This window comes from Salvelinus namaycush, chromosome 12, assembly GCF_016432855.1.
Source record: "Salvelinus namaycush isolate Seneca chromosome 12, SaNama_1.0, whole genome shotgun sequence".
Classification (NCBI taxonomy): Eukaryota; Metazoa; Chordata; class Actinopteri; order Salmoniformes; family Salmonidae; genus Salvelinus; species Salvelinus namaycush.
Genome location: NC_052318.1, coordinates 42174379 through 42189499, shown reverse-complemented (window position 1 = coordinate 42189499; position 15121 = coordinate 42174379). Strand labels below are relative to the sequence as shown.

Sequence of the window (15121 nt, the reverse complement as noted above, 5' to 3'; positions counted from 1 at the left end):
TGGTCAAATGAAGAGATGGCTGAAACTTTATGTACAAAACAAATTATGATCAGCTCAAAAAAGCTATCAAAATAGCAGAATTGGTCAGGAACCCATAAAACAGCAGATATCCATTGCAGCACCATTCTATATCAATTTAGACGGTATATGTGAGCCATATACTGAAAACTTGTTTTATGTTCAAACACACAAAGAGCTGTCTGTGAGTGAAGTCTGACCTCCATCCTAAACCTCTGATCTTTAAATTACCATCAGGAACCAATGTGAACGCAGAGAGGACAAGGGTTCTAGAGAGACGGGAGGGAGTGATGGAAAGCTAAGAATATTTCCCCCAATTCCCAAAGACTTCAGACAAAAAGAAAACTACTCCCATGTTTAATGGTTGCATTAATAGCCATTTGCTTTATTTGACAGCCATAATAAATTACTCCCCTGACAAAACTCAGATTCTCTTCGTGCCAGATTCTCTTTTTCAGTCAACCACTAAAATATATCTGTGGAAAAATCATCCTCAAACGTCTGGCTCTGTTGTTTGCCAAAACCAACAAACGTATGCATAAAAAAACACATGAGCGATCGTTATTGACACTTATAAAAACGCATTAGCTTATCTTCTCCTGCTGGTTTATTTTTAGCTCGTTGTGGTTGTTAATTCTGTCTCGTCACTTTGAATGCTTGAAAGACAGAATTTTCTGGGTTTCAACATTTAGCATTCAGTTGCTTAGCAACGCTGGCCTCAAAGGGTTGACGACTGAAGGCAGACGTTGCCGTCTCCGTCTTGTTAAGCAGGGGGATGGAGAGCGAGACCTCCCTTACGCTATCCCAAAGATAATATTCCTTGAGTTCCGAGCTGGCCGTTTGATCCCACTATGGATTATGTAATTATTACCAGTTACAGTAAACAGGGGCTGACCTGCAGATAAAGAGGAGTAGCCTGCCCTGAGCCTGTATTATAAAGGAGTAGCCTAGTGCAGCCCATCAGTTTATCTCATACTTGCCCACACCCTTACAAAAAAATGAGTTTTGAAACTGTTGTAAAAGTGCAGTAACTACAGTCGACTGTGGTATACTGCACAGTGACTGCAATTGAACTGAAAGTACTGTAGGGGAAAAAACAGTTATTTTGGACACAGTATTTGCAGCATAATGCAGTTATACTGCACTCTAAATGCAGTTATACTGCAGTGTACTGCAGTTATGTTGCACTCTGACTGCAATCTTTTTTCTTAAGGGCAGATCCATCAGCCTCCTGTTTTACAACCTGTATTTACTTTATACAGGGGTGCAACTTTCATGTCCCCCCACATGCCCCGCCCACATTCTGAAATTGCATTTTTGTCCCCCCCAGTTTTATCATTGGAATGTGATACAAACAAGGCAATGGTGTGCTTTAGGACCATGCGGAAGACTCCGAGCGGTTTGGTAGGCTGTTCGGAGTGTTTATCTGACAAAAAAAAGTAGAATAATAATAATTATGTCCCGCCCACTTCTAAAACTAAAGCTGCGTCCCTGACTTTATCACCCCATCTATATGGGAGATGTGTCGTTGTCAAAGATACCGAGGTCTGTTTGTAACAGAAAGACAACACATATGGTGCTTGATATACTGGTGTAGTAGGTACACATCTTGCATTAATGGCTCTCCTCTGCCAAGCGTAAAAAATATAATGATTGTGGCAGCCTGGCAGGTGTCCTCAGGGAGATAGTGGTATCCAATGCAGTTCATTATTTCTCATGCTGCAGATTGAAGTCAAAGCACTGTGTGTTGCTCAGTCCTGTTGTCCTGCTGCAGAGCTCTCCTCCCTAGCTGTCTTCTCCCCCCCATGTCCTCCACTGTGTTTACTAACTGTTTATCTATTGCCTTGATTCTTCCATTGCACAAGTCTGGCATGCTGCTCTAACCTCTCCAGACAGAACCTTTCCTCTGGCCCGGCAGCCAAGTTTGAGACACAGTTTACAGAGCAGAGATTCCTGACAACCACTGCACTGCAGTCTCGGCCCACATGACCTTTTCAGTTAACCCGCAGGGGAGAAGGAGAGCCAGGGTTCACCAGCACACACACAGACTCAACTGCCTACCCCAAACCCACATAAACACACACTCAGTCACATCTACACAGCTAAGACACACTTGGAGCCCCCTCAAGTGTCCCACAAAGTTTGGAAAATAAATCTTTAGTCAAGAGACAGTTTGTGCATCACGTGTGTCTTCAGGAATTGTAGGGCTCCTATGGAATCTCATTAATAATTTAACGCATAGTGGAACACTATTAAGTTGCTCTGTATAAGAGCATCTGCTAAATGACTAAAATGTAATGTAAAATTAGTACAGAGAGACTATTGAGTTTGAAGGTGGTCCGCATCAGTTGTAATTCTCTGAGGAAAGCTAAATCTGTGTGCCAGAGGACATGGTTGGGAACATAAACTTTTGGCTAGCAGGGAGATCAGTTAGCATCAGCGGCAAGGTGGAAGTGAGAAAGATTTGGGACTGGGAGGCTGACTCACCTGGTCTAGAAAGGTCCAGGGTCTGGTTGTCTTCTGTCCACTCTTCCTGCATCAGCCTGCGTCTGGAACGGACTGGAACGCCATCCTCTCCAGAATGAGACCCGGATGACTCCGGCTCTGTTGAAATATAAGACATTTGGCTTGTAATTTGAGTATTGTATTGCACTGAGGCTCCTCAAAAGACTGGTCAAAAGACACTATTGGACACAACATTCAAAGGCTTGTGTTCTAACGCAGATCCGACAGAAGATGAAGAGAAATTTGGACACCTTATTATGGAGGCTGGAGAAAGAAACCGGAGCGGGTCAGCAGAGGAGATCATGTAATCTTTTATGAGCGAACGCTCATAAACCATTCATCTCTAATCTCTTCACGGTGTAAATCCCTGTTCTATATCCCTCTGCTGATAGCCAATCTCTTTATTTGGGCTTCAGCTTTGCACCACTATATAAGGAAGGACAGCATCAACAGTGAGGACCTCCACTGCTACACTACATGATCTATTTGATTGAACCTTTATTTAACTTTATGTGGACACCTGCTCGTCAAACATCTCATTCCAAAATCATGGGCATTAAAATGGAGTTGGTCCCCCCTTTGCTGCTGTAACAGCCTCCAATCTTCTGGAAGGCTTTCCACTAGATGTTGGAACATTGCTGCGGGGACTTGCTTCCATTCAGCCACAAGAGCTAGAGGGCACTGATGTTGGGCGATTAGGCCTAGTTCGCAGTTGGTATTCCAATTCATCCAAAAGGTGTTCGATGGGGTTGAACACCAATAACACCACTTACAGTTGACCGGGGAAGCTCTAGCAGGGCAGAAATTTGACGAACTGACTTGTTGGCATCCTAAACTCAGCAAAAAAAGAAACGTCCTCTCACTGTCAACTGCGTTTATTTTCAGCAAACTTAACATGTGTAAATATTTGTATGAACATAACAAGATTCAACAACTGAGACATAAACTCAACAAGTTCCACAGACATATGACTAACAGAAATGGAATAATGTGTCCCTGAACAAAGGGGGGGGTTCAAAATCAAAAGTAACAGTCAGTATCTGGTTTGGTCATCTGCTGCATTAAGTACTGCAGTACATCTCCTCCTCATGGACTGCACCAGATTTGCCAGTTCTTGCTGTGAGATGTTACCCCACTCTTCCACCAAGGCACCTGCAAGTTCCCGAACATTTCTGGGGGGAATAGCCCTAGCCCTCACCCTCCGATCCAACAGGTCCCAGACGTAATCAATGGGATTGAGATCCGGGCTCTTCGCTGGCCATGGCAGAACACTGACATTCCTGTCTTGCAGGAAATCACTCACAGTAGGAGCAGTATGGCTGGTGGCATTGTCATGCTGGAGGGTCATGTCAGGATGAGCCTGCAGGAAGGGTACCACATGAGGGAGGAGGATGTCTTCCCTGTAACGCACAGCGTTGAAATTGCCTGCAATGACAACAAGCTCAGTCCGATAATGCTGTGACACACAGCCCCAGACCGTGACGGACCCTCTACCTCCAAATCGCTCCCGCTCCAGAGTACAGGCCTCGGTGTAATGCTCATTCCTTCGACGATAAACGCGAATCCGACCATCACCTCTGGTGAGACAAAACCACGACTCGTCAGAGAAGAGCACTTTTTGCCAGTCCGTCTGGTCAAGCGATGGTGGGTTTGCGCCCATAGGCGACGTTGTTGCCGGTGATGTCTGGTTAGGACCTGCCTTACAACAGGCATACAAGCCCTCAGTCCAGCCTCTCTCAGCTTATTGCGAACAGTCTGAGCACTGATGGAGGGATTGTGTGTTCCTGGTGTAACTCGGGCAGTTGTTGTTGCCATCCTGTACCTGTCCCGCAGGTGTGATGTTCGGATGTACCAATCCTGTGCAGGTGTTGTTACACATGGTCTGCCACTGCGATGACGATCAGCTGTCCGTCCTGTCTCCCTGAAGCGCTGTCTTAGGCGTCTCGCAGTACGGACATTGCAATTTATTTCCCTGGCCACATCTGCAGTCCTCATGCCTCCTTGCAGCATGCCAAAGGCACGTTCACACAGATGAGCAGGGACTCTGGGCATCTTTCTTTTGGTGTTTTTCAGAGTCAGTAGAAAGGCCTCTTCAGTGTCCTAAGTTTTCATAACTGTGACCTTAATTCCCTACCGTCTGTAAGCCGTTAGTGTCTTAACGACCGTTCCACAGGTGCATGTTCATTCATTATTTATGGTTCATTGAACAAACATGGGAAACAGTGTTAAAACTCTTTACAATGAAGATCTGTGAAGTTATTTGGATTTTTATGAATTATCTTTGAAAGACAGGGTCCTGAAAAAGGGACGTTTCTTTTTTTGCTGAGTTTATAACGGTGCCACGTTGAAAGTCACTGAGCTGTTCAGGAACAGGCCATTCTACTGCCAATGTTTGTCTATGGAGCTGTGTGCTAGATTTTATACACCTGTCAGCAATGGCTATGGCTGAAATAGCCGAATCCACTCATTTGAAAGGGTGTCCACATACTTAAAAAAAATATATAGTGTATATCTAAGTGATTGTCTCCTATGGAAACACATAGAGGTAACCACTACCAACCACTGAGAAATATCTGTCCAGAGCAGAGCAGAGCAGAGCCAGCCAATGGGGGCCATTACCCTCGGTTGTTATGAGACTGCTTGTTCTCTCTCTGTGTCCAGTCTGTTTCATGATCACTGTCCGCTTTGTTTTACATTACAGTCCAATCAACGTGTTTCACAGGCGCTTTGCTCTAGGCCTGAGCATGGGGGTGTGGCAGCTTTCATGTGGAGGCGTCAAGAGGAGCCTGGGTAATGTGAAATTCTAAAATGGGCCCGTCACAGATGGCGCCGCTACCGCCATCATTATTACACTCTCACAGCACGACCACATATCACAGAACACAGGGCTTTAACCCAGACCCAGACTGAGACCACAAAACACAGGGCTTTAACCCATACCCAGCCTGAGACAACAGAACACAGGGCTTTAACCCAGACTGAGACCACACATCACAGAACACAGGGCTTTAACCCAATCCTAGACTGAGACTACACATCACAGAACACAGGGCTTTAACCCAAACTGAGACCACACATCACAGAACACAGGGCTTTAACCCAATCCCAGACTGAGACTACACATCACAGAACACAGGGCTTTAACCCAATCCCAGACTGAGACTACACATCACAGAACACAGGGCTTTAACCCAAACTCAGACCGAGACAACAGAACACAGGGCTTTAACCCAGACTGAGACCACACATCACAGAACACAGGGCTTTAACCCAATCCTAGACTGAGACTACACATCACAGAACACAGGGCTTTAACCCAGACTGAGACTACATATCACAGAACACAGGGCTTTAACCCAAACTCAGACTGAGACAACAGAACACAGGGCTTTAACCCAGACTGAGACTACATATCACAGAACACAGGGCTTTAACCCAAACTCAGACTGAGACAACAGAACACAGGGCTTTAACCCAGACTGAGACTACACATCACAAAACACAGGGCTTTAACCCAGACTGAGACTACATATCACAGAAACCAGGGCTTTAACCCAAACTCAGACTGAGACAACAGAACACAGGGCTTTAACCCAGACTGAGACTACACATCACAAAACACAGGGCTTTAACCCAGACTGAGACTACATATCACAGAACACAGGGCTTTAACCCAAACTCAGACTGAGACAACAGAACACAGGGCTTTAACCCAGACTGAGACTACACATCACAAAACACAGGGCTTTAACCCAGACTGAGACCACACATCACAGAACACAGGGCTTTAACCCAGACTGAGATCACACATCACAGAACACAGGGCTTTAACCCAGACTGAGACCACACTCTGATCTAAGTCGAGTCTCTTTGAGACACTTCGTCACGTCAGGTCATGTCCTTTTGAGGAGGGAAGAATCAAAGATGTGGGGTTCAGATATGGGTACATCCTTCCCTCACTCCTTGGGATGAGCTGTCTGCTGCATTGTAGGCATTGGTGCTATGGTCCGCCTCGAACTAGACTGGAATCAGCAATAAATTAAACAGCCTTCAAAAACAACTGGGAAGGGAAAACCTAGTCAGTTCCACAACTGAATGCATTCAACCAAAATGTGTCTTCTGCATTTAACCCAACCCCTCTAAATCAGAGAGGTGCAGGGGGCTGCCTTAATCAACATCCACAGCACCCAGTTGTTGATGGGGCAGATTTTTCCACCTTGCCAGCTCAGGGATTTGAACCTGCAACCTTTCGGTTACTGGCCCAAAGCTCTTAATCGCTAGGCTACCTGCCACCCTATAGTGACTATGATTTTTTATTTTACCCTTATTTTACCAGGTAAGTTGACTGAAAACACATTGTTATTTACAGCAACGACCTGGGTAATAGTTACAGGGGAGAGGAGGGGGAATGAATGAGCCAATTGGAAGCTTGGGATGATTGTGGCCATGGTGGTATGAGGGCCAGATTGGTATGAGGGCCATGGTGGTATGAGGGCCAGATTGGTGTGAGGGCCATGGTGGTATGAGGGCCAGATTGGTATGAAGGCCATGGTGGTGTGAGGGCCAGATTGGTATGAGGGCCATGGTGGTGTGAGGGCCAGATTGGTGTGAGGGTCATGGTGGTATGAGGGCCAGATTGGTATAAAGGCCATGGTGGTATGAGGGCCAGATTGGTATGAGGGCCAGATTGGTATGAAGGCCATGGTGGTATGAGGGCCAGATTGGTATGATGGCCAGATTGGTATGAGGGCCAGATTGGTATGAAGGCCATGGTGGTATGAGGGCCAGATTGGTATGAAGGCCATGGTGGTATGAGGGCCAGATTGGTATGAGGGCCAGATTGGTATGAGGGCCAGATTGGTATGAAGGCCATGGTGGTATGAGGGCCAGATTGGTATGAAGGCCATGGTGGTATGAGGGCCAGATTGGTGTGAGGGCCATGGTGGTATGAGGGCCAGATTGGTATGAAGGCCATGGTGGTATGAGGGCCAGATTGGTATGAAGGCCATGGTGGTATGAGGGCCAGATTGGTGTGAGGGCCATGGTGGTATGAGGGCCAGATTGGTATGAGGGCCAGATTGGTGTGAGGGCCATGGTGGTATGAGGGCCAGATTGGTATGAAGGCCATGGTGGTATGAGGGCCAGATTGGTGTGAGGGCCATGGTGGTATGAGGGCCAGATTGGTATGAAGGCCATGGTGGTATGAGGGCCAGATTGGTATGAAGGCCATGTTGGTATGAGGGCCAGATTGGTATGAAGGCCATGGTGGTGTGAGGGCCAGATTGGTGTGAGGGCCATGGTGGTATGAGGGCCATGGTGGTATGAAGGCCATGGTGGTATGAGGGCCAGATTGGTATGAAGGCCATGGTGGTATGAGGGCCAGATTGGTATGAAGGCCATGGTGGTATGAGGGCCAGATTGGTATGAGGGCCATGGTGGTATGAGGGCCAGATTGGTATGAGGGCCATGGTGGTGTGAGGGCCAGATTGGTATGAAGGCCATGGTGGTATGAGGGCCAGATTGGTATGAGGGCCATGGTGGTATGAGGGCCAGATTGGTATGAAGGCCATGGTGGTATGAGGGCCAGATTGGTATGAAGGCCATGGTGGTATGAGGGCCAGATTGGTATGAAGGCCATGGTGGTGTGAGGGCCAGATTGGTATGAAGGCCATGGTGGTGTGAGGGCCAGATTGGTATGAAGCCCATGGTGGTATGAGGGCCAGATTGGTATGAGGGCCATGGTGGTATGGGGGCCAGATTGGTGTGAGGGCCATGGTGGTATGAGGGCCAGATTGGTGTGAGGGCCATGGTGGTATGAGGGCCAGATTGGTATGAGGGCCAGATTGGTATGAAGGCCATGGTGGTATGAGGGCTAGATTGGTATGAGGGCCATGGTGGTATGAAGTCCAGATTGTATGAAGGCCAGATTGGTATGAAGGCCATGGTGGTGTGAGGGCCAGATTGGTATGAAGGCCATGGTGGTATGAGGGCCAGATTGGTATGAGGGCCATGGTGGTATGAGGGCCAGATTGGTGTGAGGGCCATGGTGGTATGAGGGCCAGATTGGTGTGAGGGCCATGGTGGTATGAGGGCCAGATTGGTATGAGGGCCAGATTGGTATGAAGGCCATGGTGGTATGAGGTCTAGATTGGTATGAGGGCCATGGAGGTATGAAGTCCAGATCGTATGAAGGCCAGATTGGTATGAAGGCCATGGTGGTATGAGGGCCAGATTGGTATGAAGGCCATGGTGGTATGAGGGCCAGATTGGTATGAAGGCCATGGTGGTATGAGGGCCAGATTGGTATGAAGGTCATGGTGGTATGAGGGCCAGATTGGTATGAGGGCCATGGTGGTATGAGGGCCAGATTGGTATGAAGGCCATGGTGGTATGAGGGCCAGATTGGTATGAAGGCCATGGTGGTATGAGGGCCAGATTGGTATGAAGGCCATGGTGGTGTGAGGGCCAGATTGGTATGAAGGCCATGGTGGTATGAGGGCCATGGTGGTATGAGGGCCAGATTGGTATGAGGGCCATGGTGGTATGAGGCCTAGATTGGTATGAAGGCCATGGTGGTATGAGGGCCAGATTGGTATGAGGGCCATGGTGGTATGAGGACCAGATTGGTGTGAGGGCCATGGTGGTATGAGGCCTAGATTGGTATGAAGGCCATGGTGGTATGAGGGCTAGATTGGTATGAGGGCCATGGTGGTATGAAGTCCAGATTGTATGAAGGCCAGATTGGTATGAAGGCCATGGTGGTATGAGGGCCAGATTGGTATGAAGGCCATGGTGGTATGAGGGCCAGATTGGTATGAAGGCCATGGTGGTATGAGGGCTAGATTGGTATGAGGGCCATGGTGGTATGAAGTCCAGATTGTATGAAGGCCAGATTGGTATGAAGGCCATGGTGGTATGAGGGCCAGATTGGTATGAGGGCCATGGTGGTATGAGGGCCAGATTGGTATGAGGGCCATGGTGGTATGAGGGCCAGATTGGTATGAGGGCCATGGTGGTATGAGGGCCAGATTGGTATGAGGGCCAGATTGGTATGAAGGCCATGGTGGTATGAGGGCTAGATTGGTATGAGGGCCATGGTGGTATGAGGGCCAGATTGGTATGAGGGCCATGGTGGTATGAGGGCCAGATTGGTATGAAGGCCATGGTGGTATGAGGGCCAGATTGGTATGAAGGCCATGGTGGTATGAGGGCCAGATTGGTATGAAGGCCATGGTGGTGTGAGGGCCAGATTGGTATGAAGGCCATGGTGGTGTGAGGGCCAGATTGGTATGAAGCCCATGGTGGTATGAGGGCCAGATTGGTATGAGGGCCATGGTGGTATGAGGGCCAGATTGGTGTGAGGGCCATGGTGGTATGAGGGCCAGATTGGTGTGAGGGCCATGGTGGTATGAGGGCCAGATTGGTATGAGGGCCAGATTGGTATGAAGGCCATGGTGGTATGAGGGCTAGATTGGTATGAGGGCCATGGTGGTATGAAGTCCAGATTGTATGAAGGCCAGATTGGTATGAAGGCCATGGTGGTGTGAGGGCCAGATTGGTATGAAGGCCATGGTGGTATGAGGGCCAGATTGGTATGAGGGCCATGGTGGTATGAGGGCCAGATTGGTGTGAGGGCCATGGTGGTATGAGGGCCAGATTGGTGTGAGGGCCATGGTGGTATGAGGGCCAGATTGGTATGAGGGCCAGATTGGTATGAAGGCCATGGTGGTATGAGGTCTAGATTGGTATGAGGGCCATGGAGGTATGAAGTCCAGATCGTATGAAGGCCAGATTGGTATGAAGGCCATGGTGGTATGAGGGCCAGATTGGTATGAAGGCCATGGTGGTATGAGGGCCAGATTGGTATGAAGGCCATGGTGGTATGAGGGCCAGATTGGTATGAAGGTCATGGTGGTATGAGGGCCAGATTGGTATGAGGGCCATGGTGGTATGAGGGCCAGATTGGTATGAAGGCCATGGTGGTATGAGGGCCAGATTGGTATGAAGGCCATGGTGGTATGACGGCCAGATTGGTATGAAGGCCATGGTGGTGTGAGGGCCAGATTGGTATGAAGGCCATGGTGGTATGAGGGCCATGGTGGTATGAGGGCCATGGTGGTATGAGGCCTAGATTGGTATGAAGGCCATGGTGGTATGAGGGCCAGATTGGTATGAGGGCCATGGTGGTATGAGGACCAGATTGGTGTGAGGGCCATGGTGGTATGAGGCCTAGATTGGTATGAAGGCCATGGTGGTATGAGGGCTAGATTGGTATGAGGGCCATGGTGGTATGAAGTCCAGATTGTATGAAGGCCAGATTGGTATGAAGGCCATGGTGGTATGAGGGCCAGATTGGTATGAAGGCCATGGTGGTATGAGGGCCAGATTGGTATGAAGGCCATGGTGGTATGAGGGCTAGATTGGTATGAGGGCCATGGTGGTATGAAGTCCAGATTGTATGAAGGCCAGATTGGTATGAAGGCCATGGTGGTATGAGGGCCAGATTGGTATGAGGGCCATGGTGGTATGAGGGCCAGATTGGTATGAGGTCCATGGTGGTATGAGGGCCAGATTGGTATGAGGGCCATGGTGGTATGAGGGCCAGATTGGTATGAGGGCCAGATTGGTATGAAGGCCATGGTGGTATGAGGGCTAGATTGGTATGAGGGCCATGGTGGTATGAGGGCCAGATTGGTATGAGGGCCATGGTGGTATGAGGGCCATGGTGGTATGAGGCCTAGATTGGTATGAAGGCCATGGTGGTATGAGGGCCATGGTGGTATGAGGGCCAGATTGGTATGAGGGCCATGGTGGTATGAGGGCCATGGTGGTATGAGGCCTAGATTGGTATGAAGGCCATGGTGGTATGAGGGCCAGATTGGTATGAGGGCCATGGTGGTATGAGGGCCATGGTGGTATGAGGCCTAGATTGGTATGAAGGCCATGGTGGTATGAGGGCCAGATTGGTATGAGGGCCATGGTGGTATGAGGACCAGATTGGTATGAGGGCCATGGTGGTATGAGGACCAGATTGGTATGAGGGCCATGGTGGTATGAGGGCCAGATTGGTATGAGGGCCATGGTGGTATGAGGGCCAGATTGGTATGAGGGCCATAGTGGTATGAGGGCCAGATTGGTATGAAGTCCAGGACACGGGGTTAACACCCCTACTCTTACTATAAGTACCATGGGATCTTCAGTGACCACAGAGGGTCAGGACACCCATTTATTGTCCTATCCGAAAGACAGCACCCTTCACAGGGCAATATCCCCAATCACTGCCCTGGGGCATTTGAATATTTTCCAATGCCCTACCACTAGAATGATACTGTATGATGAATATGCCATATGAATGCATTTATAGAGTAATACAAATATGTTGCCATTAGAAAGATACATTAAGTAATTACTCATTGTATTTCCCCAGATTAGACTTATTTATGAAGCTATGGGGTAAATAACATGATGGCAGTTATAAGATAGTGAAGGTATAAATAGTGGGGAAAACTGAAGAATACTTAAACAGATATGACAGCTATTAAAGCAGAATATTAACAGTATCAGAACACTGGTTGTCAGAACCTTGGTGTCATTTTTTATTTAACTATGCAAGTCAGTTAAGAACAAATTCTTATTTACAATGACGGCCTACCAAAAGGCAAAAGGCCTCCTGCGGGGACGGAGGTTGGGAGTAAAAAAAAATATATATATATAGGACAAAACACACATCACGACAAGAGAGACACCACAACACTACAGTAAGAGAGACCTAAGACAACAACATAGCAAGGCAGCAACACATGACAACACAGCATGGTAGCAACACAACATGACAACAACATGGTAGCAACACAACATGACAACAACATGGTAGCAACACAAAACATGGTACAAACATTATTGGACACAGACAACAGCACAAAGGGCAAGAAGGTAGAAACAATAATACATCACACAAAGAAGCCACAATCGTCAGTAAGAGTGTCCATGATTGAGTCTTTGAATGAAGAGATGGAGATAAAACGGTCCAGTTTGAGTGTTTTTTGCAGCTCGTTCCAGTCGCAAGCTGCAGCGAACTGAAAACAGGAGCGACCCAGGGATGTGTGTGCTTTGGGGACCTTTAACAGAATGTGACTGGCAGAACAGGTGTTTTATGTGGAGGATGAGGTGTGCAGTAGATATCTCAGATAGGAGGGAGTGAGGGCTAAGAGGGTTTTATAAATAATCAACAACCAGTGAGTCTTGCGACGGGTTTACAGAGATGACCAGTTTACAGACGAGTATAGAGTGCAGTGATGTGTCCTACAAGGAGCATTGGTGGCAAATCTGACGGCCGAATGGTAAAGAACATCTAGCCGCTCGAGAGCACCCTTACCTGCCGATCTATAAATTACGTCTCCGTAGTCTAGCATGGGTAGGATGGTCATCTGAATCAGGGTTAGTTTGGCAGCTGGGGTGAAAGAGGAGCGATTACGATAGAGGAAACCAAGTCTAGATTTAACCTTAGCCTGCAACTTTGATATGTGCTGAGAGAAGGACAGTGTACCGTCTAGCCATAGTCCCAAGTACTTGTATGAGGTGACTACCTCAAGCTCTAAACCCTCAGAGGTAGTAATCACACCAGTGGGGAGAGGGGCATTCTTCTTACCAAACCACATGACCTTTGTTTAGGAGGTGTTCAGAATCATGTTAAGGGCAGAGAAAGCTTGTTGGACACTAAGAAAGCTTTGTTGTAGAGCTTTTAACACAAAATCCAGGGAGGGGACAGCTGAGTATAAGACTGTATCATCTGCATATAACTGGATGAGAGAGCTTCGTACTGCTTGAGCTATGTTATCGATGTAAATTGAGAAGAGCGTGGAGCGTGGGACATAGCTATGAAAATCATTACTTTAACTCATACTCTCTCAACCTCAAAATCACGGGACTGGCCCACACAATCTCACACACGTACACACGCATGCACACACACCTCATGATTGAATGTTTTAGCCTAATCATCTGTTGCTTCCTAGCTGAATATGTGAATCCATCTTTCAAGAGGAAACCGTAGACCCAGCTCTGTAGAGAATAAGGCCCCATATAGGGTAAATATTGACCATATGATGTTCATACAAAGGATATGAATAACTGCATCCCAATGTCCTCTTTTGTTCATACACGCATCCTTTTGCACACAGTTCACGTGCGTATCCCTTTTCTGACTGCAGTGCAATTTCAATCATCTGTCTTCAGTGTTACTTAATGCAGTGCTTGATGGAGACGTATTTTCTGAGTTCCCTCGGGTGATTCTCTGGGGTTCTGTGCAGGTTACTGGCTGAGAGTATGCCAGGTTGGAGCAGGGAAAGGGAGATGCCTAGTCAGTTGTACAACTGAATGCATTCAACTGAAATGTTGTCTTCCGCAATTAACCCAACCCCTCTGAATCAGAGAGGTGATGCTGAAAGTACGCTCCCAATGTGAAGCAGGTGTCACACTCAAGGTGCATACTATTGGGGGAGGGGACAGGGGAGGGGATCCTCCAATCTGTTGGTTACAAATTTCTCTCTTTCATCCCATACAGCCTTTTATCAATATGGTTACATAATGATCTCCTCCAGGAAATGAGGTAATCAGGCATATTTAGTGAGGGCAGTATTTAATTGAGTATTTAATGAATGAAGAATGTGACACAGAATGAGCTGATTGACATATGCCTTTCCCCCCTTAGGTAGTCTATTATAATTAAATATATGACATGAACATGTGCTAAAATTCTAAAACGATTAGTTTAAAATATATGATACTAAAAACACCCCAAACACACAAGGAATATTAATAAATTGACATTCTGCAAAATTGCCCCCATCATTAATCCTTGTGAACAACTCACCTATCACGTGCGCGAACTGTGAGAGCCAAATGACCGCGAGAAACCCAACTCCACAGCAGCAGAACCGCTGGAACGGCCGCGGTCTCCCAGTCTGTACTGCCGTCTTCATTCCGGAGTCGGTCCCTCACCGGTCAAAACATATCTGTTTGCGATCAGGTCGGTTTCCACTTTCGCTACAAGCAGCTTGCACTAGGCTACACTTTCCCCTACAACAACTTGAATGTCAAGTTAGCTGATTGTGTAAACCAGGGCTAAATCCTCGCAGACTGTGCTCAATTCGGATTACAATATTGTATTATGCCAAGGCGCACCGTGACATCCATGCCTTGAGATCACACAAGATTACAAATGAGGAGTGGGTGGGTGTAGAAGTAACGACAGCACTTACAGCATTCAGATCGGTAGATAGATTGAAAGGTCGGTGACAGCAGAAGCAGGTTTAAACCAAAGAGTTGAGGCGGTGGCAAACGACTGGCTCTGAAGTCGTGTCCGTCGTCGTGTTGTGCGCTCCGTTAAAAGTGGGAACCACTAGGCGGCGACATGCAATACATAGAGCAACAAAACAACATAGAAAACAGTGCTCAGACGATTTTCAAAGATAGTCTATTTCCTCAAGCAACCAAGTGTGACAATTTGACATCTGAATATAGTGGAAGAAATTTTTCATCACCTCTGGATTTATAATAGACACTAATAGGCCTACTAATGTACTACTGTAGTCAAACA

General features: G+C 47.4%; 1 protein-coding gene across 1 annotated transcript in view; it reads right to left on the bottom strand.

The window, feature by feature from the left end:
• LOC120057559 (sodium/potassium/calcium exchanger 3-like) overlaps positions 1-14887 on the bottom strand; it is a 29983-nt gene extending 15096 nt beyond the window's left edge. The window contains exons 1-2 of the mRNA XM_039006145.1: positions 14396-14887; positions 2506-2622 (exon numbers count right to left, since the gene is read on the bottom strand). Coding sequence (XP_038862073.1) covers positions 2506-2622; positions 14396-14504 — 226 coding nt within the window. The 5' untranslated portion in view covers positions 14505-14887. The remainder of the gene's footprint in view (positions 1-2505; positions 2623-14395) is intronic.
• Positions 14888-15121: the final 234 nt, after the last annotated feature.